Source organism: Chlamydotis macqueenii, chromosome 2, assembly GCF_036417535.1.
Source record: "Chlamydotis macqueenii isolate bChlMac1 chromosome 2, bChlMac1.mat, whole genome shotgun sequence".
Taxonomy (NCBI): Eukaryota; Metazoa; Chordata; class Aves; order Otidiformes; family Otididae; genus Chlamydotis; species Chlamydotis macqueenii.
The window spans coordinates 140,187,569-140,211,519 of record NC_141557.1 but is presented as its reverse complement, the minus strand read 5'-3'; the positions used below and the strand labels follow the sequence as shown (position 1 = coordinate 140,211,519).

General features: G+C 40.1%; 1 protein-coding gene across 1 annotated transcript in view; it reads right to left on the bottom strand.

Moving 5' to 3' along the window:
* Positions 1-8,447: 8,447 nt before the first annotated feature.
* Positions 8,448-23,951, bottom strand: part of LAPTM4B (lysosomal protein transmembrane 4 beta) — a 62,949-nt gene continuing 47,445 nt past the window's right edge. The window contains exon 7 of the mRNA XM_086742493.1: positions 8,448-10,441. Coding sequence (XP_086598619.1) covers positions 10,367-10,441 — 75 coding nt within the window. The 3' untranslated portion in view covers positions 8,448-10,366. The remainder of the gene's footprint in view (positions 10,442-23,951) is intronic.

The window sequence follows — 23,951 nt, the reverse complement described above, 5'->3', positions numbered from 1 at the left end:
GCAACCAAATGGTTGCCAATCCAGCCAGGTCCCTGGGTGCTTTTGTGGTATCATGTGCAGCAGAAATACCTGCCTGGCTGATCTGTCATTGCTGTGGCTCCTGACTTCAGATTGACCCTGATTTCATCTTTTATGAAATTAATTGATGATATTACTGCTTTAAAAAGGAAGCAGGCTGTCTTGTAGCAGGTATCACAAAAATGCAGTACTTAGACATACGCTGGTCTGTATTTTAAATAAAAAGTTAATACAAAAAATATGATTAGTGAAACTTGCCAGCCTCTGAATGACCTAGCTGAAATATGTTCTGTTAAAAGGCTATTATGGTAATGTTTATTAATTAACACAGAGAACTCTGGCTATTATGAACCAGTTTGGTGATTAAATATTATACACTGGAAGCATATTTTGTTTTGGCTATGGTACAGCAACGATGCTGACCCCCAATTGAGTTTGACTCTTGAACCATCTTGAGGAGATAATAGGAGGCACCAAAGACAGCACTGATCTTAGATTTAAAGGACTCATCATCTTCAAGTTAATGTGTTCAGAGGTTTTGCTGGTTTCTTAAAAAATCATCACCCTAAAAAATATTTGACTCCTCAAAGTTTGACCCTGCAACAGCTAGGTTTGTGGCAATGGCCCCGGGAAAACTTGGTGCTTCATGAAGTGCATAAGGAAATGCAGGTGTTAATCCCCTTTGTTGCCAGTCCTGTTCCAACACCCATAAGACAAATCTGGTCCTTGCTGCCAGGGCTGTGCAGAGGACCTTGGGAGCTGAGAAAGGGCTGCAGGTCGGCCTGGCTCTCCGCAGGTCCATGTGCTGGTCACCCTGTGTTCACGGGCACGTTTCCAGGGCAGGTGCTCCAAGCCTCTGTGCAAACAGCAGTTAGCAACATCCCAGCCATGCCAGCACCTCAGAGTGTCCTGCAAAAGACACAAGGAGCCACTTCTGCAGTTTGTGAGGAGCAGATTTCTGCCGGTTTGTGCTGGGTGTGTTGTGAGGACACAGAGTGGGACTCAGGTGGCTGAACGGCTTCAGGGAGCTTGTGCATGAGCTGGGCACCAGCCTGCTCAGCCCTGTCCAAACTGATGGCGTGTTAAACAAAATTGTCAGGTCTTTCTCCTTACCAGATCCCCCTGGGGCCAAGGCAGGAGGTGAATGCGAGGCTCCACAGGCTGGTCCACAATGCAGAACTGCAGGCACCACAGGAACAATGAAACAACGAGCAAGTTGAAGCCTTTGTAAGATCGGGCAGCCATTGAACATGCTATCTAGACAGTTTGGGACTTAAATATCCAAGTTGTTTTTTGAGCCTTCTATACGCCAAAAGATACATAATTTCCTTGAATTAATTAATTCTTGAATTAATTTATGGATTGCCTTACAAAAACAGTCCTTTATTACTCAAAGAATTGCCAAGGACAAAAAAAATCCCTTACAAAACGTTATGAAATATGAAGGACAGAGATGCAGAATAACAGAAAACCAGCTTGTTTCTAGTTTGATTTTTCTATCTGCAGGTTTCTGTCATTAGGTACTGATACACTTCTGTTGGCTGCATTGAAGACACCTTTTATTGAAGTTTTGTTCCCTGTCTACTCACTTATATTATGTCCTTAAGTCACCTCCTAAATCTGAGTTATTAAAGGCATTGCATTTCCTGAGTTTTTCACTTGATGGCATGTTTTCCAACTCTCTAATGGTTCTTTCAGCTCTTTGCTAACCCACTCCAAGGTTTTTTAAGCATTCTGCTTGAATTATTCACAGCTTTAAGGTATAGGCAAAATAGAAATTTTTTTTTTGCCTTTTTATTGATGATTTATGCTTTCTTTAAAGTCATGGATAAAGAATTTTAAGCACCGTGGAGTCAAAAACTGATCCTTAGAGAATTCTTCTTGAAACACACTAATTTACTGAGAATTCTTTGCTTGCATACAGCTGAGATTTACCAGCTGTTTTGCAATCTGTTTCATATGTGTAATGCTCTTGCTATATCATTCTAGCTCCCTAGTCAAAATATTGTGCTGTGTCAGGTAAAGTGCCTAAAAAAAGTCCAAGTGTATAATGCTTACACTCGACCCCTGTATTGACCCTTTTCACAGCCCCTTAAAAAAAAACCAAAAATGGATCGTTTGACAAAGTCTATTTCCCAAACCAGTTCTGTGTTCTATTATAAGTTTTCTGAGTAATGCAGTAAATGAGAGAATTATGGAAAAATTTAGGTAGGAAGTGACCTAAAAGAAACCCCCAAGGATGGTGTTCAGCCTCTTGATGTTATAGCATTGTATGATGAATCTTCTGTTATACTGGTATCTAAAAATTTTAATTCAGGAACTCTCCAAAACCTGCTTATAGAGTACCACCACTGTGGTGGTGATGGTATTTGCCAATGTTTTGCTTCTGCACCAGATTAAAAACTGAATGGGAAGAAAACTTTGAAAAGGAAGTTGTAGTGAAAGGTCAAAGGATGAAAGGTTCTTGACTAGATAGAGTAGTAGATATTGTAGATAATACAATATCTTAAATAATTTAATGTGTTCCTACTAATGTTAAAAAAAAAGTCCTCAGCCCTCACTGCCCCCAAATATCTGGAAAATCCACCCAAATGTAAGATGGTATTTCACAGAAAAAGGCATCAGAGCAAAATTGCAGTAAAAGAAAAAGCATGAGATGCTGCAGAAGATCTGTAGTGACCTTGGTACACTTTGTAGCTGAGTTAAATTTAGTTACGTAGTAAAAGAGTGCTCCTAATATTGCCACTGAATCCAACCCAAAGGGAAAAGTTGCACTCACAATAAGATGAATAAACTCTTTTTGCTTCAAAAGCAAAGAGGAATCAATTATCTGATACTTTGTTATCTGTGATAAGTATAATACAGGAATGCTAGTTAGAAACTAAAAAAATGTCCAGAAAAGACATCATATATTGGATGTACGTAGACATCACAAACATGATCAGGGATCACATCTCAAAACTTTCCCAGCTTCTGCCTTTCTTTAGTCTTATAATCCCTGAGGCAAAGCCATACTTCCACAAACTTTCACCTCCCTCTTTTTCTCAGACACCCCTTTTGTAGCTCATCCTCAGGCTGCTCATGTAAAATGAACTGGTCCCAGCTCAACTGGGACTTTGCTGCCCATGCAGCCTCTCATACAAAGGCCGCAGATAAGGCAGCCCTAGCAGTTGAATGTAGCCCCCATTCTCGTGAGACCCCACCTGGAGTACCGTGTCCAGCTCTGGAGCCCTCAGCATAAGAAGGACGTGGAGCAGTTGGAGAGGGTCCAGAGGAGGGCCACGAAGATGATAAGAGGGCTGGAGCACCTCTCGTATGAGGACAGGCTGAGAGAATTGGGCCTGATCAGCCTGGAGAAGAGAAGGCTCCGGGGAGACCTCATAGTGGCCTTCCGGTACCTAAAGGGGGCCTACAGGAAAGATGGGGAGAAACTCTTCAGTAGGGCCTGTTGTAATAGGATGAGAGGTAATGGTTTTAAAATAGAGGGAGGTAGATTCAGACTCAATATAAGGAAAACATTTTTTACAATGAGGGTGGTGGAACACTGGCACAGGTTGCCCAGAGAGGTGGTGGATGCCCCATCCCTGGAAATATTCAAGGCCAGGTTGGACGGGGCTCTGAGCAACCTGATCTGGTTGAAGATGTCCCTGCTTCTTGCAGGGGGCTTGGACTAGATGATCTTTACAGGTCCCTTCCAACCCAAACTATTCTATGATTCTATCTAAATGTTGCTGCTGCACAGCCACACAGTGGCAGGTACAGAAACATATGTTATGTTCCTCTATGCTAACAGCAGTACAACAGTTACAGATGAGTTTTTCTGAGCTTCACTTTTTTATAGGGCATCTACTTTTCTAGAGTGTTTACAGTGTCTGTTCAGCATAATGATTCTTTGCCTATATTGGATTTTATTTTTTCAGACTACTGTGTCAGAACCTTTTACCCAGGCTGAAAAATTGAATTGCAAAGAGTGGAAAAAGCAACAAGAAGATAACAATGTTTTATCTTGTGCTTTGGGCTTTTTTTTTTTTTCCTGCTAATTCACAAGATAAACAAACACTAAGAAAATATACCTTTGAAACAGAAAACAGACAGTTCCTAAGATGAAAATGTGGCCACAGATACCTTTACTAAATATCTATGTTTAAAAGGAAAACATTTGCATTTTAAAAAAAAAGAGCAAACTTCAACATTTTTGGAGAAAAATCTCCAGAAACTACTGTATCAACTAGTCTGGTTCATTAAAAGTATTTTGAACTTCTTTAGTTGCTTTTTCTTTATGAGAAGCAAAGAAGCAGGGTGACACAATGGGAGGAAATTTAAGCTGGGCTATGCAACTGATAAAGCTAATTTCATCCCCAGCTCTAATGCAATGAAGGAAATGAAACTTATTCCAATTTTCTAACAATTTGATGGTGAGAAGACGTTATGAACTCATAAAATATAAATATTTGTAACTAATTGCCAGCTCTTGCATTTGTTCCTTTACTTTCATTGCCCTTGCTGCCCTCAGGTGAGTGCACCTGATACTGCCAAGAATTACTGCATTAATATAAATAGTACCAGTCTCCCAGAGTGTCCCACCAATTTATTTTTTATCTAGCAGTCTTAAACTGGAGTATACACAAAATATAACTATAAAATCAATTGTTTATCCAGCCACCTTTTCTCCAAAAGGGACAGGATGCCTGTTTGTGCTTGCCTGTGACCCAGAGAGGACCCCGAAAGATCTGCCATCCGTAAAGTAGAATCTATCTGGCTTATTAATATGGTATCTGTATTTTTAAGAACACTTTGCCCATCCTGACACTGAATGTGCTTAGAGGATTTGATGCTAAAAGTCTACCAATGTTGGATCTCTGTCTCTAATTTCATCCTTGCCTCTGCTGTCATGAAGGGACCTGAAATGGGGCACTTTGGAGGGGGAAACAGTTTCAAAATGACAAGTGATCAACTCCCCGGAGTTCCTGATGATAAAGTAAAAGGAATCTAAAAAAAAACAACTCTCAAGCCCTCCAAAAATCAGAAGTATTTGGATACTTGGGCAAAGTTCATACAAAAACAGAAACCTGTTAGAGTTATTAGCAGGATGCATTTAGGTACTGTAATGGAGCCCAGCTGAGGTTCTGGGCCAAAAAGCTGTGTGTGGCTCATTCCTGCTATTGCTGTTCACATTGACCTCAAAGACCAAACAGAAGTCCTCTGCAATGGCTGCAGAGATTCCACTGTGCTGCAGCTCCCTCTCTGAGAGCAGTTTCACAGCTCCTCTGTCTCTGCTGGCTAGCAAGCTTCTCCTGTAAGCCAAGTAGCCAGCCCCACTGCGTGCCTGATTCATCTCCTTGCTGTTTATCCAGCCTTCCAAAGTGACCCTGTGTCCTCTGCTTTGGCCTCAAAGGACAAACCTTTCATGACTTCCTGAAAGCCCTCCTGTTTGAAAGGGTTGAATAATCTGAAAGAAAAAAAAAAGTAATTTACTGGATTAAATTTCACTTAAGATCTTCATTAAAATAAACTACTGTTGTAGCTTGTTGTCTAGGATATAGTTGTAGATCTGCCTTTTTGCTTTGATATAACTTTATATCTGCTGGCTGGGTCACCATGAGGTTTTCACTCCTGTTGCTTTGGGATCCTGTTCTGCTGGAGGTAGACACAGGCTGCAGGCAGAAGGTCACAGATCTGGCTTCCACACCCTGCTGAGCTATTCAGCTGAGAAACTGGATACGTTGCAGAACCATTTTGGGTCGATTCCATGGGTGTGGAGACATCATTTACAAATAACAGAGGAGTTCTCTGAAAGAACTCTAATCCTGAGTTATCAGAGCCAAAAATCCCTTTAGATACCTATGGCTGCTGGTTTGGGCTTCTCAGAGCTGTGAACTGAGATAGTGCTAGAACATCTCTGTAGCCATAGGCACTAAAATTTCATAAGAAATGCTTTTTCATGGTACCTGACTGCAATTTCTGCAGCTAATAGAGACTTGTAAATGGGAAGGCTATAACAGCTCCCAAGAAGCAGCCTCTAAGGAGGGCAACATCTAAGGAGAGAGCTTCTAAGGAGAAAACCTCTAAGGAGAGCAGCCTCTAAGGATATAATGTAGCTCCAGAGAAGCAGCTCAGAGTCTTCTGTCAAACCAGACAGTTTGTCAGGAATTAAACCAATACTCCTTCAGGTTTAGAAAAATAAATCTGTTGATGTCTTTGTTTAGGATGTTTAGGATGAGAGGAAATGGCCTCAAGTTGCAACAGAGGAGGTTTAGATTGGGTATTAGGAAAAATGTATTTACTGAAAGAGTGGTCAGGAAGCCTGTTTTGAGCACCTCCAGGATGCCAACACATCCCTGGAGGTGTTAAAAAAATGTGTAGATGTGGCACTTCAGGACATGGTTTAGTAGGCATGGTGGTGTTAGGTTCATGGTTGGACTTAATGATCTTGGAGGTCTTTTCCAACCTTAAAGATTCTATGATTCTACAATTAAAGATTCTAAAACCAAGGTGATAAAAGTCTTAAAAAAAGTCCACTCCAGTAATAAAAGTCTGAAACAAAAAGCTGGTGTAACAGTTAATGTAGTAGGTTACAGGAGTAGTTATATTTCCTCCTGACCATAGCACAGGAGAGAGCGAGAGCACATCAGCCAACTGGATTTGTAGCAGTCAACCCTGTCAATGCAATGACATCTGTCTCTCTGTGCTGTTTAGAGGACATGCATGAATGTTGCCCTCCCATACTCTGTCCCTTTTGCCACTCTTCTCTCCATTCTGCCCTTACCAGTAGCCAAGTCTTCCATCTTGCATATTCCAAGCATCAGTGTGCAGACTTCTTGATATTAGCAAAAATTTGTTCAAACTGTCCGTGGTGTTCCTACTTGCCATACTTTGGCCAGCTGGGTAGTGGTGAGGAATGCCCTGTTCTGAAAGCACAGAATTTGAATTTCTTTCAGGCGAGTTATCATTCCCTCTGCTTCCTTGCCAACCTTTTCTCTGGCCATAAATTAATCTGATATGGCCTTTGGTAACATAGCAAGTCTGGATTGTTTTTACCAACCAGAAGTTTCAGCAAAGAAGTACAGACAGGCTAACACCTAAAATAATGATCATTAATAATTGTTTTAGAAAATCTAATGTATTTACAGGCACAAGAGCCACACTGTTAGGTCACCACTATGAATTCCACTTTACGTTCTCCAGTACAATGCATGGATGAGTGTACAACGAAGGGAAGCTGCATCGTCCCATCAGGAATAAGAGCATCAGGCACAGATGAGAGAAATGGGATTTGTGCGTTAGCATATCTGGGCTCTGTGAAGCCTGCAATGCCTTATAACAGATATTTTAAAAAATAAGAAGATTTCAGCAAAAGATCTACTTACATTTCTGGTACTATCAAGGTTTAGATTCCTACTTGTTGGTTTTGTCCCCATACTTATGATGTTCCATGTCAATATACCTTGAAAATATTTTCTTTCCACTCTCAGGTTACTAGAAATGATTCATAATAAACTGCTATATTAGAGTTTAAGATAAGAAAACAGAAGAGAATTTGAGTAAGCACATGCTCCTAATATCTGGGAGAAAGGAAAAAAGTGCAAGGAATAGTGAAAAAAGCACCGTTAGGACCAAGCAGTTCCCCAATCACAGAAACTTAAGAAGCCAGGTTTTTAATGGGTTCCTGTGTCACAGATGACCAACGGCTGTGGTGTGAATTCCTCAGTATTAGACATGGAAATGGAGAATGAATTCAACAACTGAGGATAAAAACCTTCAGCTGGAGTTCGTATCTCTTCATGTAACCCAGAGAATCTCATTTTTCTTTGGGAGCGAGGGAACTCATCTCCCATGTGGAGCCTCTGCTATGTCAGCAGAGCTGAACTTAGATTACATTATCTGCTCTCTCCTACCCAGCTGTCTATGTACAGTATGTGCAGGAATGTCATGGTTTTGATACCATAACTTCCTTGACCTGTTTAACTCAAATTGGACAAAATCCAAAAGGTATTAGGAGTACTGGATACATCGTACGGACGCATATGGTGTGCGTGAAGAAGTTTTGATTCTTTATTAAGACAAGCTAAAGTCTACAGAAATTTAATGTGAATTAGGACAACATTATCCCTATAATGATGTGGAGAAAAAGCAGCCTCAGCTTTTGGTGTAGCTCAGTATAGCCCTGTTATGTATCACACACTTCATCAGATCTGGAAAACTGCCTGCAGTTCTGGACAAGCTTGAATTATCCCTTGTTTTTGTTGTACAATAAATTATAGAACTTACTATTCTATTCTCTGTTTATACAGTATGGAGGGAAAGGTGGTGAACGGACTGAAAAACTGTTGTTTAGGTCATTTACAGAGAAAATCCTGCCAAGTCAGATTGATTGGACAGAAATTTGTGTATGTTTGTGCTTGGAAGATCAGCAAAAATTATTTCCATAGTCTTGAGGAAACACCCTTTTATTGTAGAGAAGTTTGTATACACAGATGCGATGTATTTACAACCAGCTTTTTTCAAACAGATAACTCTTTAAAATCCTTCACAAATCTGCCAGAAATGAAAGAAAATGACGCTCAGAAGCCCAGCCAGACAGCCCAACTTCCAAATTCAGATTAATTCCCAAAGATAACTGTGATGAGATAATAATACATGGAGTTATTCTGAAGGAAGAAATAGGACTGTGACAGAGATCAATGGATGGACTTCAGGATTGTTTTAGTCAAAAGCATTGCTGCTCAGAGCAGATGAACCCCAAAGAAAAATTCCCAGGAGTGTGAAAGAGGCAGAAGTCTGGCCCTTCCTTCCCTGGCCTCTGCAAGGACAGGTCACAGTGGCAACCTCTGTGAAAAGAAGTTGTTTGTCCTGTGTTCCCCTGGAAAGCCATTTCCAGAAAAAGGCAGGAAAAGCTCCACTCTTCTTCAGTCTGCGGAACGGAGTCAATGCACTAAGAGTGAGAACAGGTGTCCTCTTTCGGAAGGGTGTGGACTCACATGCCAGCCCAGTCACAGGAGAAGTGGCACCTTGGTTTCTTCTGATGCCCCTCCAAACTGTGGCTCAGCTTTGCACTGCCGTTTGCCTGGGGCAGTGTACGATGGCATCAGTCTAGCTTCAGCCTGCCCAATCACCCCAAATGCAGAGGAGACAACACAGGGGGAAACAATGAGAGGTAGACACACACATTATATTCCCTTTTCCTGTTCCTTTCCAATTAAAAGTAGAACCTTCATCAACAACAAAAAGTTACACGTGCAGGAGGCACTTCTCTGGGGAAGAAATAAATACCTCACGCAAGCATTCATGGATGGATGAGTCCCTTGAAAAAGATTCTCAGCACAACCAGTTCAGTCATAACAGGAATCTAAAATGCCCACGTTGATGTATATGAGAAACAGGCAAAACCTATCTGCTAATGCTTGAGGAAGTTACATGCATAAGTTTCCCATAGGTTGGGACCATATATCTTAGAATCTGCATGATTTTAGTTCACACTCAGCAGAACATTGCGATATTTACAGGCACATGCCAGTGGGAAAATATTTGCATATTGAGTGTGAAAGGCGCAGCTTTGTCACCTTTAAAAGGAGGGATTTTGCAACTTCAAAATACTATTTGCGAAGTTGACAGAGAGGAAAGAGGTGTGTAGGCAGGAAAAGAAAATTTCCAGAAGTTGGTAAGAACTCCTTTTTTTGAGCGTTAGAATGGTTGCAGGCTGGGACAAAGTGAGTCCGTGTAGACCACAGGTCCTGGCTCGTTACACGTCACAGAGTGCTTTGTCTACTCTCATTTGTCATACTTATTCTTCCCAACTAAATTTGTTTCCTATTAGCCAGGTTGATGAGAACAGTGGGTAAGACTCATTCTTCTTCTTGCAATCATCATCCTTCATAGCATAATAATAAATTATTGCAGAACAGGAATGAAGTGGAATGTCACTTTTTGGGACTTGTCTATATTCTGAAGGTGAAAGTGGGCATCTGAGAAACACATTTGTAATGTTTTCGAAGTTTTACAAATAAAAAAAGAAAGTTACACTCTGACCTGATTGAGAATGCAAAGTTCTGTGTTCTCTAGCACTGCATGTTAGACATGGCGGAAAAAGCTATCCAGCGACTACTGTAACCGTAGCACTACCCAGAATTGTTCTGAAACTAGTTCACTAGTTTCTGAAACACTACTGTAGTTGCAGCAAATTATTAAAACTACCTACAGAATTTTAATCATACATTTTAGGTTCCAATATGTCAGCAAAACAGCAATGTATAACCCGTAGAGGTTATATCCTGGAAGTGAAATTATCAAACTATTGCTCCAATGTCTGAAAAGTAAAGCTATCCTCCCTAGGTACACAGCACTCTCTCACTTATGCTGACACATAAGGTGGTGGTGGATCTTTAGCAGCTCCATTCACGGGATCATCATATGGTGGCAACAGGACCTGCAGAAAAGGAAAAAAAAAGGTTATATTTTTAAAAAAGAAGTCAGCTGATAAAATTTACAGAAAAGAAAACCCTTAAGGCCTTGTCCTAAAAAATAACAAAAAAGAGTAAATTAGTAAGCAGGAGTAGAATAGTTGGAAAGTGAAATAGTATTAGCTTGAAGTTTTTCCTTTTCAGTTAGTGTGCCTGTTTTCATCGTGAAGGAAAACGAGATTTCTTCTCATTTCTTATTGACTCCAGTGACAACCTGATTTCAGCCAAAAATCATTCACTGCTGGTACCTGAATTTGTTCAATCTGGCAGTGACAGTAGCTGCTTATTCTGCAGCTCTCCTCTGTCAAGAGTGCTTAAAGCACCATCCAAAGTGAGAAAAGTCTCCATAACGTCTCTTTCTGAGGTCTCACTGGAATAGCTAATAATTATTTTGGGGTGGAGAGAAAGAAAGCAAATGGAGAACAAATTACCCAATAAATCTCCAGTTTTGTGCTTCTGGGGCACTCAGGCATGAGAAGGAAGATCTACATGCTCATAAACCCTTCAGGGAATACTTAAACATCCGATAGAAATTAGGACAGCTTTAATCATACATCATCCCCATTCATAGGAGTCCAGGCAGCTTCCTAGAACATGGGAGATGCAAGTTCACATAGGGCAGAGGAGGGATCTGACCTGAGACTTCTACTTCTTTAGGCAAGCATGCTAGCTATCGTGCTATTTTTAATGGCACAGGCACCAACGTTAATTAGCTTTCATGTGAAAAGGCAAAGGAGCACTTGGTCTGTGAATCCCAGCAGGGACGGAGGCTAAAATAGATGTCTGAATGAAGAATGAGTGTACACTCCCTAAAATATCTCAATATTGTGTAAGAATATCACTTGTAGTGCACTGTCTGAGATACTTTATGCAGCTGAAGATCAATTATGATGCAATTTCCAGATTTATCGGCATCACCTCCTGATCATTAAACAGTACATAAAGCTGATTGTCCAAACAGACACAGAGAAAATACTGATCTCAATAAAATCAATGGAAGTTTTGCCGTGAGAGGATTTTACTAGTTCTTAAATAAGTTGATAAACTGCCTTCTGCAAAGAAACATCCGTAATCATCCCTTTTGGACTTCATCCACAACATAACAAAATAATTAGGAATCTTTCTATAGATTTAAATAGACTTTGGACCAGGCTTCTGTGGGATGGTTCCAAGGGTGATTCACATTATATTTATGTAAGTTTACAGACGTGCGTTGATGACCATGTGTTCAAGTACATCTGTGCACGTTTGTTAGATTACAGAATGGCTACCTTGGCATCTTCAGCCCTTAATCAAAAAAAGTTTCACTACTTAGAAAAGGAAATTGTCAGAGACATCACTCTTTATCAATACCATATGTTTGAGCTTGTAAATGCAATATACTATGCACACATACACTACAAAATCTAAAAAGCCTTGTATGGAAAAGCATTTAATAGATTACATCAGCTTTAAAGAGTACAAACAGCTTATGGCAGACTACTTGTCCAGTGAAATTAGGACAATGTATAGAACTTCAAATAAATCTTGTAATAAAAAATCATAAATATATTTTGCAGTGTAACCTCAGTAAAGCATGTAAACTGTGAAATGCACTACAGTAGAGATCCTCTCTCTAGCGCTGACCATTAGAATAACAGGGTTTCCAGTAAAATCCTTGTGTTACTAAAAAAGGCACAAGTTTGTCAAATGTGCTGAAACATGTTCATTAATTGATTATGAAGCAATATAATTAGTAATTAAATCTGACCTACAGATGACTCTGCAAATGAATCAAGTTCGCTTCTTGCACTCTTGTGATGCTGAGCCCCAAACTGTGGTGCATTCCTTTCAGGTTCAGAGTCCATTTCACCAGGCGTGATAAGAAATGACAGCAGACTCAATACAAAAAGCAGTTCATCTTCCAGGCCTACGAGCTGATTAATAAAGGACAATACCTCTTCCTGTGCTCTGATCTTCTTTTAGATCAATGTGTCCTAAGACTACTGTAGTTACATCAGTATTAATACTTCAGCATTGAGGTTACTGTCATTTCCAGTAGGTCTCCTGGAGGATTTACTGATATGACTGAGCTTCTTAATTCCCTTCACTTCTATATGAAAAAAAATCTGTCTGGTAGGAGAACAGCCCCCTGGTGAGGCTTTTACCTCTTGGGAGGTGAACACTCCACTTTGGTTTATGGACCCAAAACTCATACATGGGTCCCAAGAACCCTCAGAAGACACTTTCTCACTTATCAATGGTTCAACAAGAAGGGAGGGAAGATAAGAATACCTACAGGAGCCAGTTTGGAGAAGCCACTGGCTAAATCCCAAGGCACATGGATTTCTATAGGAATATACAAGATGTGGGGTATGAACTGAGGAGATTAAAGTCTAAAAAGGTTCAGAAGTTTCACAGGAATATATCTACAGTGGAAGGCTAAAGAGTATTTGCCAAATGTCTGTAACATTTAGGGTCACTTTATTGCTGGCAAAGATTATTTGTCTGAACAGTTCTATCAGTGATGACTTTACAGGCTTACTCCCCACATATTTTTGTGTTTAAATATTTAAATATCCTGATCTTGCATTCCTTGACATGAACAGAATAGTGATAAAAAATGAGGAGTGTAGAATGAGTACAATTAAAAATTATTATCTTTGCCTAGCAGTGTTTGAGTTAGAAAAAAATATGGACAGGATATTAAACAAAGGTTAAGATGAATGAACGTGATGGAGAACACCTGGAAGGAAGCACTCAGAGTTTGTGGAATACATGGTGCTGGCTGGCACCCCAAGTATCTCACGTCATTAGTATAGTAAAAGTCCTTTAAACTAATTTAACTGTTTTACTTTCAGTCAATGTACTTTTGTTACTGTTACTTAATCATCTGCCAACTGTAAGCCTAAATGATCGTCCTTCAGCTTCCATGGCAGTTTGAATAACCCTTCAACCACTCCAGAATTACAAATCTTGCAACTCTGCCTCTGTAAGACCACCTTTTAATTATCTTTGACAAGAACAGAGTTTCAGGCCATTACTTTCCCTTAATAATTTTCCCATCTTTTCTCAATTATGTCTATTTTGGCAAAAGGGAGAAATATGATAAAACCTGAATTATCTCAGCTTTTAACTGTTTAGTGTTGAAATGGTTAACAGTTTATAAAAATCTCAAGTAAAAGAGAATGCTGTTAGAATTTTAATAATTAAATTTATACCAAAGTAGCTGAGATGAAAATCTAGATCAGAGTAGTTTTCCATTCTCTGTGTTAATTTTAAATCTCAACATGGTCTAATGGAAGCAGATAAGTGCTTTGGACGTAAAACAGCATAGTTATTCAGGCAGTACGTTATGCTCTCCAGAGACATAAAATGGAAGCCAGTCACTGAGCCAAAGGCTGAATTCAGAAACTGGAAAAATAGACAGAAACTCACTATTCAGTCTTATCTAAGAATGTAATTAGAATGGATGCAGTCTTCAATAATTCATGAAGGACAAAAATATATGCATATTTTAGGTCCATAGTATCCTCAAGGCAGAATATCCACTAGGACAACTGATGCATTTTGCTTCCTAGGCACTACATTTGAGCATTTCTTTGCCTGTTTGTTGTGAATTTAGAAAAAATGTATGTTAGTTCCCCTTGATGCTCTAAGACTAATGTTTACAGAGTGAGCTTGTCACTCACAAGTTACTATAAAAAGTAAGTATGAAGGACCCTAATGTTTTGGAACTCAGTGATTCACGTGAAAATAAGTTCTGGCTTTTTATCAGTAGACCAGAAAGCAAGTTTTGAGGATTATATAGTTGCAGGGTTCAGTCCCATAGGATGCCTAAAATCCAAAGGACAGAAGGTCCTAACTTCTTTCACTACTGCTATAACTGTATTTAAGAACCATGTAGCATTTTAACATCATCCTTTAATATGCAGCCAGAGAAGGAGGTGACATTCCTCACTGCTTGTATAGTTACCTGGTGATAAAAGTATTGCACAGAGACTCTGAGATCAGAGCTCTAGGGGCTCCTAAACCAAGAGGATCCAAACCTACAGCTCCTATCTGCTATATGAATACTCCAGACACAAGGTTCTCAGTTAGGCTGGAAGGACCATTTTCTACCCTCTTGTTGTCACAGTGAAGCAAAGTACGCAAGAATGCATGGGGAAGGAAAGAAAATAGGAGAAAATGTGGCCATGTAGCCCCATGGTTAGGGTGCTTAAGTGGGACAGAGTCCTGGGTGCTGGGCTTTGCTCCCAATACCATTTAAGCATTTTGTGATAAGCAGTATGGTTGTATAACATGCAGAAATAATCCAGAACTGACCCATAAGAAATCCTGGTCCTGACTTAGCTGGTGTCATCCAAGTGGTTTAGATAATTGTATTACATAAGCATCTCTCTATTATAAAGCACATGATACAGGATGACCTTCTCTGGAAGAAATAATTACCATACAAGTTTGCCAATGGCTATAACATATTCAGTTAATATAAGCATATGTCATTTCTTATTTGTTACATCCTGGTTAACGCAGTTTTGGAGAATAAGTTTTTAAAGACATTGCTTAGAAATATGCCTAAGAAAAAAACACAGGCAAATATTTGTATATTCAAACAGTTTGGAATTAATCTTGACTCAAAAGTTGTTTTCTGGGGGAGAATTGCATAATTTCAATAATTGCTCTACCTAGTCGAAGATGTCCCTGCTCCTTGCAGGGGGGTTGGACTAAATGACCTTTGAAGGTCCCTTCCAACCCAAACCATTCTATGATTCTATGATTTTTGCAGCCAATTCCACATTCATCTGAACTTCCAGTAGAAAATTTTTCTTCTTCAGTGTATGTACAATTTTATCATATTGCTGCAATTATTCCCATTTGAACTCAAACTCTTAAATCTGTTTGATGTCTAGTACATTTCTAGAAGAGAAAATGTTTTTAGTCCTGTACGAGTAAACTTAAATATTTGATTAATTGATTATTTCTGCATTCTTAAGGGTCTCACCCAATACTCACTCAATTCAACAGAAATCTTTTCTGTATCTCCAGAGAGCTTTGGATCACTTTTTCTCACAGCCATTTGTATCCTTCACTGGGTGGAATGGTACAATTGTCACGTAACAGCTTTGAGTTTGAACAGCATTTTGGCTGGCAGCTATATTAAACTTTTGTGAGTTCCCATAGCAAAATACCTTGTTGCTATCTTGTTAGAAACACACATTGTTAGAGGCAGCTCTAACACCTTCTAGAACAGAAATGCACTTGATGATGCCAAAAAAAGCTATTGATTAAAAATGTCTGTGGTAAGTGCTGATGGTTGTAGCGAGCATTCAGGATGTTTTCTCAAACTTTAGCTTTTTAATAAAAACTCCAGTCTTTTAACCTGAAGCACTTCACATTGCATCAATACACAATATATAGAGAGGGACAAGTGATAATGAAGGGTGAGTGGAATTAGGGTCATCACTACTGCAATTTAATCCTGGTCCTGTCGCTGACCTTTTGAGTTTTGACAAGTCATTTAATTTTGTTTTAGGAAGATCTCCCATTGTAAAATAGGCATATTATTTGAAACCTCTTAAAAGGTGTTGGAAACCTTTAGACAGATTTAAAACTCTCTTGGATGAAACTCTCTTGCATATGACTGAATGAGACAAGGACTAAATTGTGGAAATATTTAGAAACTACATATATATTTGCAGAAATTTCAGCCTATGCCTGGAAATGTTTTTACCTCAACCTCTTCACCACAGCTATGCATGCATTACGTATCAGTCTTCTGCAGAAGTGACCTTTATATGTCAGACACCCAAACCACCAGAGCAATCCTTATGGGAGGCCTGTGCGAATACAGGCCTCAAAGGGAAAGAGGGCAAAAGGAGTCTTTTCTTTCACACAGCTCACATTCAAAGTGTCAGCAGGCTCAGGCCTTATTCTCTGTTTTTTAAAAAGGAAGGGAGAGTAACCACAAAGTGAATAGTGTTAGCCAGATGGCAAGAGGATGCCAGAACCAGAGCCGAACCATTTCGCAAGTAAACACGCTGAACCACAGGAATTTCCTCGTCCGGGAGCCTCTGTCCAACGTGCAGCCCCTGGCCTGGTGATGGCACCAAGACTGACACAGCTGCAGGCTGAAACACGGAGTCATTGCGTGCCTTGCCTTTCCTAATTCAGGATAAAATTTCTCCTCGACAGCACAGGGCTGATGGGTCAGGTTCAGAGACAACTGAATTGAAAGATGAGGTTTTAAGCAGTACATGCCTAGTTGCACCAGACCTCTACTCTGGGTTCATTTTGTCTCAGTGATTCCAGCCACCGACTTGTACTGATCAGATACCATTGTGCAGTTTGGAGTGGGTTTAATGGTGTGCAATCACATTTACTAATTTCATGTTCCCTTCCCTGCTGTCCTTTCATTCACCCAGCCAAGAGGAGTGAAATTTCCTCCCACAGCTGCTTTGAGGAGCCATTAACTGCAACCTAAACCATCCTCAGCTGCAGTGAAGCAAGCAGTGAGCCTACGAACAGCTCTAGAGGGAACACTGCCAACGTGACCACCTGTCCAGTTCAAGATAGTCCCAACAGCCCTTGCCTACTGTTGGGTTCTTGACTACACAAATATTATGAAGATCACCTGGGGAAAACAGAAGGTTTCTGTGCACATAAACAGCTATAGCTGGCTGATTGCTTCACTCTGTGTACAGGAAAGACTGAGGATAATTTTGTCCTTGCAGCATTTTCCTGTCAAGTTTGACAATGTAGTTTTCTTCTGGGAAGTCTGAGATGATAATAGAGGAAAATTTAAAATTAAGATGGGGTAGCATGATGTTTTATGATTATTATTAGTGTACTGGGTAGAGCTGGCTGAAAATACAATTTTTGGCACACTAAATATTTGGTAAGAAATTGTCTGAAATGTTTGGTAATAAAATCTATCTGTATTTGTTGCTTAAAATTTTCAGAAATCCAGATCTTTTCTGTAGAGCCCTGTTTTGGAGGCTCAAGGCACCAGGTGGCAGCTGTTTCCTTTAGTACTTTGCATGACAATGAGCACTGCAATATATGTAAATATCACTGATTAGATAATTAATTTTGTGTTTTACTTGAAAGGAAATAAGCCTATTAATGTAGCCCATGTTTTACTTCCTGTACAAGATTTAATCGAAGTTACTATATAAATTGATTTTCTTGGGGCAGACTTTTCAAAAGTTTCTAATGTTTCTGTATGTAGGGTGGGAAGAAGTAGCATTTAGAGAGTTTTTAAGCCCCAGGCTTTTCAGATGTCTCAGAAGTGAGTTATCCAAGGTCTTCCACTACTTTTAAAAATTCAGTTCATAAACTGCAGATGCAAACTGCACCTTTCAGTCATCTGATCTGGTCATCTCTGAGGTTACTTCAGCAAAGTAGGTAATATTTGGCCCTGAAGAAGAGTAGGTCATGCATTCTCAGATTATCAAGGGAGAGAGATTGACTGAAACAATTAGGAAGTATTAAATCTAAACCTATTGAGAATTCAGAGTTTTCTCTGTAATCGCTTAACATGAAGATGTACGTTACACTGACTGTATGAAAAGACTGACAGCCTTCAGGAGAAGAGGGAGCTTTTTTTCTAGTAGTGAAGAAACAGGAATAATAATAATTCTGTGGTGAGAAGCGGTCAAATGTTGCATACAAGATAAACACTGGAGAAAGAAGTAGGGATTAGGTTTCATCACACTGCAGCTAAGCACGTGCATGTTGGGACAGTTCTACTGGATCAGGTGAAAGCTCCATCCAGATCACGGCAATTAGTGATGGATGATGAAGAAAGAGCAGTGCAAGCAGATATAGTCACAACTTGCCCAGAATATTCTCCAAACTGTCAGAAATTTGAGTGTCAAGGACTTGCTGAATCACTGGTCATGTCTAACAGGAATTTTTCTTCCACTGATTTTTCTAGCCTGGATTTGAAGCCGTATTGACTTTTAGCACCCGCAATGTCCTGTGGTAAGCAGTCCCACAGCTAATCTAGGTGTTATGTGAAGAAATACCTTCTTTGGTTCACTATGAAACCTTCCACTAGCTATTTCCTTGAATGTCCCCTAGTTCTTTTGCTAAGACAGTGAGGAGTTGTTCCTCCTTTCCCCGCTCTGCCACTCATGATTTTAAAGACGTCTATCATGTTCTCTTTTGTTCTGTCCCTCCGTAATCCCACTAAGGATCCTTTCTCCCCTGCAGCGCAGTCTGCAGTTAATTTCTTCATACTAAGAAACTCACTTGACAGTTTTGGGTCCAGGCTGAAGAGAGAGCTCCAAGACCAGGCATGTGGAGAGGCATTAGCCAGGAGGGGGCTGGGGAGGGAGCTGATCTCTATCTGGATGAAGCATCTTCATGCTCAGGGGAGTGGCAGGCACTTTCACTCACCTGACCTGTGTTAGATGTTCTTCCATATGAGATCAACTGCTTTTTAGAAGCAATTTTTATAAATAAACGCTTATAAATATCTGTTTCAGAGGTGGCTGTTTACAATATAAATGGCTGCTCTGGTCAGACGTGTCCACTCAAAGCAACTGTTTCTGAGCAAGTCAGAGAGCAATGTTTACAAAAAACCTTTCCCATCTTTCTTCTTCTCTTTCCTCTGTTTCCAGTTAAAAAAGCTCTGGGTATAGGGCCAAAGCTTCATATCCAAGCCAAATCATATTTAATATGAAATGAAAAATGTTTTACTTTGCTTTATGCACAGATGCTTTTGCTTGAAAAGTTTGTCCAAAATGTGCTAGTTAATTACTATTTAAGGGTTTCATGATATGTTATCTGTCAAATAAATCCCAAGAAACCTTCCTCTCAACATGGATAGGAAGTATTTTCATGTTTCTATGTATGCATTTCCTTTAGAAACCACATTAGAATGGTTACAGATGGAGTAACTGGAAGCAGAATAGCTCAGAGATAATTTATGACCCCATTCAGCAGAGAAGGAGGCCTCAATGCTGCAAAATCATCTGTGCAAAGTTAGAGTTGGTATTTTTTTTATTTTCCTTTGGCAAAACTGCTTGTTTATTCCAAGCCACAAGCTCTCCAAGACACTATTTAAGAAACTTTACATGAGTTTATGGATTTCTATAATGAAGCAGTACAATGTTTTCAGCACTCCAGATAGAGGAATAAATGTATATATTAGTAGGATACGGTAATATTTAAGGACAGATTGTGATTACCCTTGCGTGGGAAGAAAATTGGATTCAGGAAGTTATTGTCTTTTTCCATCATTTGCAACCTCATAAAAGTCATCGAGAATAATGGCGTAATTACCCTCTCCGTTCAAAGGCATGGAGGGATAGTCCACCTCAGGCCACAGAAGTCTTTCCTACATCTTGGCCAGCTCTCTACTGCTGCATGTCTAGTTGCACATCATGATTTTGTACAGACAGAACATATTTATTTTTTCAATTTTTCCTTAATTTTTTTCAAAATGAGCATTTGCTGTATGAGCACATCCTTTCTCAGGGGGCACTTGCCTGTGTGTACTGAAGACTTGAAGTATATTTTGACACTGTGTTAATGGTTGATGTGTTGTCCTGAGTGCAGAGACTGTGACAGAGCACTAAGGTTTTGATGGACTTTTAATTATGAACCGGCATCTCTTTCTAACCGTATCTCCTCTTATGATTACATCATGTATCCCACTCAAGAGTTAACAAGACAGGAACCTAGGAGCAGCTCACATGGGGCAGCCAAATTGTTTAACAGGACTGGTCATCTCCCAAGAGTGTGGTTATCACAGCCATGCTTGCATTACAGATATTGCTGGAAAGGCTTCTGTCTTATCTTCATCTCACCAAATGGACCATTTTCCCCCATCTATATGCCTAGGGACATGGCGTGACCCAATGTCTGTCTTTGGGCACTGCAACAGAGATATGGGCCAGTTGTAAAGTTTGGAGGTAGATTTTCCAGTCTCATTAAAACATTCGGGAGCAGTAAGGTCTGGGATTTTGAGATGACCAATCTCTAGTTCTGTCTTCCATATATATTTTTCACTATTTTTTATTTTTATACAAACACATACTTTTGGTATCACTATTAAAAAGTAAGGCACAATATTGCCATATAAAACACATTTTTCCTGCACAACATATTTAGGCATTTCCTAGTGACTGCTGAAGAGAAGTCTTTTATTATAACCGAATTATTATAATACTATGTTAAAACTACAAAGAACTAGTGTCATGAAGGGTGATGAACTGACAGCTTGAGTGAAAAGTCTTATGTTTATATAAAAATCTGTTAATATTAGTAAACCACATCTGTAGAGCACCTGTCAACCAGAAACTCCCATAAACTTTTGCAGATCTTCTAAATTTGGCACATGAATGCCCACTCAGCTGCCTTCTTTCTGAGGTTGAGTGTTTGTCAGTGTTCATTTCAAGTAGACCTTGCTCATAAGACAGAGGACCAAAACCACAAGTGCTGTGCAGACCGCAGCGGACAGTCCTGTGTCCATAAAGAGTCCTGAGGGACACTTGGGAAAAGTGCAGTTTCTCTATGGGAGCTATTAAAATGAATTGAAGTCAGATTGAAAGAATGGTCCAGAAATCACCAGAAGCCATTAATAACCGCAGGAAACCAGACCTCTCGATTATTGTCACACCCTCAGCAAAGAAACCGCAGCTGGGTGCTCCTCCTTAGTAGGGAGCTGAGCGTTGCTTTCATGAAATCTCTAAGAGAACAATGCCACCTACTGAACCACCAGCTGCAGCAGCTGCCTCCCACCTAACTGATGGCTGATGTTCTTTCTGCACCTGCATTGTTTGTTGTGTCAGGTAAGTTCTGGCAGAGAGGCTGGGGACCGGAGGGACTGGGATGTGCAGGGAGTTTCTCCTCTGCTTGGCAAAGGCCAGGCTTGCGCTGTGCAAGGAGATGCGATGCAGAGACACCAGATGAGCTAGTGCTGGAGCAGAAGGCAGGACCGCCTCTGGGAACTGCAGCTCTGCAGAAGGGCAGGGCTTCTAGTATGGGCCAGCTATGTGGCTATAAAGCTACAGTGTGGCTAAGTGCTGCCAGGACTTGGCCTCCTATACCCTGCTGCATTTCCCTGTTTCAGCAATACCCGCCTGAGCGAATTCAGGCCTCCTTCATCCTTCATTGCACAGCGCAACTGCGACTTGAGCCTGACCTGGAAAATTCACACATGGCTCAGCTTATACACCCATATATCCTTGGCAACAGGGATTTAAGTTGTCATCGGCTTTTGCCGCCCTGATACATATCCTTGGACTTATACTGAAGACTTTGACTTGTTTTTTGAAGCCCACAAAACAGCAGCTGTCAGATAGTAATGAATCAACTCTTAGAAAAAAAGGGTCTGTAAAGAAACACTGTGAATTTAGAAACACTCTGCTTTTTCCTACATTGCAACACTCCCGATTAGCGAATCCAAAAGGATCTGGAAGATTTAAATTACACATCTCCATTTCATGTCTTCTTTTTAATCTAATTATGAATACTGAGAACAGATTTGTCTATTTCTATCGCAAAGCTCTTACGAATTGTCATGTATTAGAATAATTCCAGTATTTGAGCTGCAAGCATAAATTAAGGTTTTGTGTTTAAAATAAAAATCTACTGGGGAAAATAAATAAACATGTATATTTTGATCTCATAATTTAACTTGTAAGTAAATTTAATCCTAGAATCATATAATCATAGAATGGTTTGGATTGGAAGGGACCTTTAAAGGTCATCTAGTCCAAACCCCCTGCAAGCAGCAGGGACATCTCCGACCAGATCAGGTTGCTCAGAGCCCCGTCCAACCTGGCCTTGAACATTTCCAGGGATGGGGCATCTGCCATCTCTCTGGGCAACCTGTGCCGGTGCTTCACCACCCTCATCATAAAAAATTTCTGCCTTATATGTAGTCTAAATCTACCCTCTAATGACTGTAATGACAAATGAAAATATTTTGGACATCTTATTTTTAAACTTAAGAGGGTATTTGCCCCAAATTGACACCATTAATAGCCTGTTCCAAATAGCACAGCTGGCTTCTGACAGCAGCTACCTAGTAGTAGGTGAGACCTGTAACAAGAAGAATGAATAGCAAATAGCACTAAGCAACAGAGCAAACAGGCAGCATGAAGCAATTCAGGCCACAGGGAATGATGGATTTTAAGATAAAATCCTTCCATAAGCAAGGAAGCAGTGGAAGAAAGATGATAAGGTAAGAAGATAAAAAAAAAAGGAAAGTTAAAACAATCTCTTAACTAAGATTAAAGCACAACTGACAAGGGATAGGACTTCACTGCAGGTAGAATATGAAATGCTGGAGCAGCTTAAGAGCTGTTTGTTGGCAGATGCAGTCTGTCATGATACTTTTCTGCAACTTGAAATCAAACAGAGGAGAAGGAAGTGCACGTTGTACGTGCATGCTAGCAAGACATGAATGCTGGCATCCACATAGACCCTGAGCCCTTTGAAGATTCTCTAATTAACGCCATTGCTCTGTGAATGTTTTTAAGTGTAATTCTGCAGAAAAACAGATCCAGCATTTAAACCACACTCCCAGGTCTCATGTAGACTACTGCATGTGGTTACTTACTAATCACTCCCTTTACTTCAAGCTCTGGGTAGTTCTGCTTATATCTTTTTTTTTTTCTTTTTTTCTCTTGCCCTTGCTTATTCTTCTTCTTCTCTGCCACCTATTTTACCTACTTTCCTTCTTGCAGGTTTTATCAAACAGTTTCCACCAGCGAAGGTCAGAGCTCCCCTGCCTGGACTCAGCTGGAGGCCCTGAGAAGGGCTCAGCGAGTGAGTCATGCCAGGGGTATTCATTTGTGGTGTTTGCTCACTTTAAAGTACGTTAATGGTTACTACTCACTGGAAAAAGATGCCTCTGATCCAGTGGCCCAGTAATAATGTTACGCATACAAACTGCTACTCAAGACCAGCTACCTGGTAAACATTGTCAAGTTTGTAGGATTTTTATGCCACAGTATGGAAAATATGTTTAAAGCAGGATTTTTCTCCAAGTTATCTTCTATTCTGACATGTAACATCCCCAAACTGGCTCAGTAGTTGGAAATCTCAGGTCCCGAAGCACCTATCAGAAACAAGAGCTCATGTGCATGGTTTGTCTGCCTCTGGGCTCCATTTTGCGCTTCAGTCTGTTTAATTGACGTGAGTCTAAGGGTCCTTCTTTCCATCCATAGCCAAACTAATTACCTTCCACACATGTAGAACAACGCAATAACAAGAGAGAATGGCTCTTCCAACCTTACCAAAGAATATTCTTCCTCTGCTCAGAGGAATCAACCAGCAGGAATGAAAGACCTAACTCTGCACTTCTCAAACAGGCCCCTATTGCTTTGAGAAATGGAGAGCAAACAAAATAAAAGTGTTGGCAGATTAATTACAGGCTACTTAGTTGATGTCATATCCACAGAAGGAATGTATCTGTGCTGAAAAACCAAATAACTTATTAACCATTGTGGATAAATGTACGTCAGATAAGATCCATTG